Consider the following 498-nt stretch of genomic DNA (forward strand, 5'->3'; position numbering starts at 1 on the left):
ATCCGCCCTGGCCCCGCCCCTTTCATTCATTGGATTTCAGTCATTTCAACCATGGAGGCTCAGCATCACATGAGGGCGTTACCTAGGGCGGGGTTTATGCAAATGTAGTCTGCCTAGGAACGCCCACTCCTCTAGACTGACTGTACAGCCCCCCTGCTGGCCCCTCCCACCAGCCACGATCCGCCTGCATTGCATATATATGAATGTGTGTACAGTGTAGCCGCGCGTCACCTGATATGAGGAGATTGTTACATTGTATATGATGTGTATTGGGGTGTCACTGAGTATATGGGCTGCGTGGGAGGAGGGGGGTGGCTGTGGATAGACTCCACGGCCGTAGCGCAGTACACGTCCTCCTCTGACCATTTCCTGTGTCTCGTCCCTTCAGCTGTACAGAGAGAAGCGGAACCTCTTCGAGGTGAAGGAGAACGTTCCTCGCAAGCTGGTGGAAAAAGTGGCCGGCGACATCGAGACGCTCCTCGCCAAGAAAGTGCGAGC

General features: G+C 55.2%; 1 protein-coding gene across 1 annotated transcript in view; it reads left to right on the forward strand.

Annotated features, from left to right (window-relative positions):
- The first annotated feature begins 288 nt into the window (after positions 1-288).
- LOC108800443 (voltage-dependent calcium channel subunit alpha-2/delta-2-like) overlaps positions 289-498 on the forward strand; it is a 60883-nt gene continuing 60673 nt past the window's right edge. The window contains exons 1-2 of the mRNA XM_018572427.1: positions 289-297; positions 389-498. Coding sequence (XP_018427929.1) covers positions 289-297; positions 389-498 — 119 coding nt within the window. The remainder of the gene's footprint in view (positions 298-388) is intronic.

This window comes from Nanorana parkeri, unplaced genomic scaffold (assembly GCF_000935625.1).
Source record: "Nanorana parkeri isolate BGI_ZX_2015 unplaced genomic scaffold, ASM93562v1 scaffold2026, whole genome shotgun sequence".
NCBI lineage: Eukaryota > Metazoa > Chordata > Amphibia > Anura > Dicroglossidae > Nanorana > Nanorana parkeri.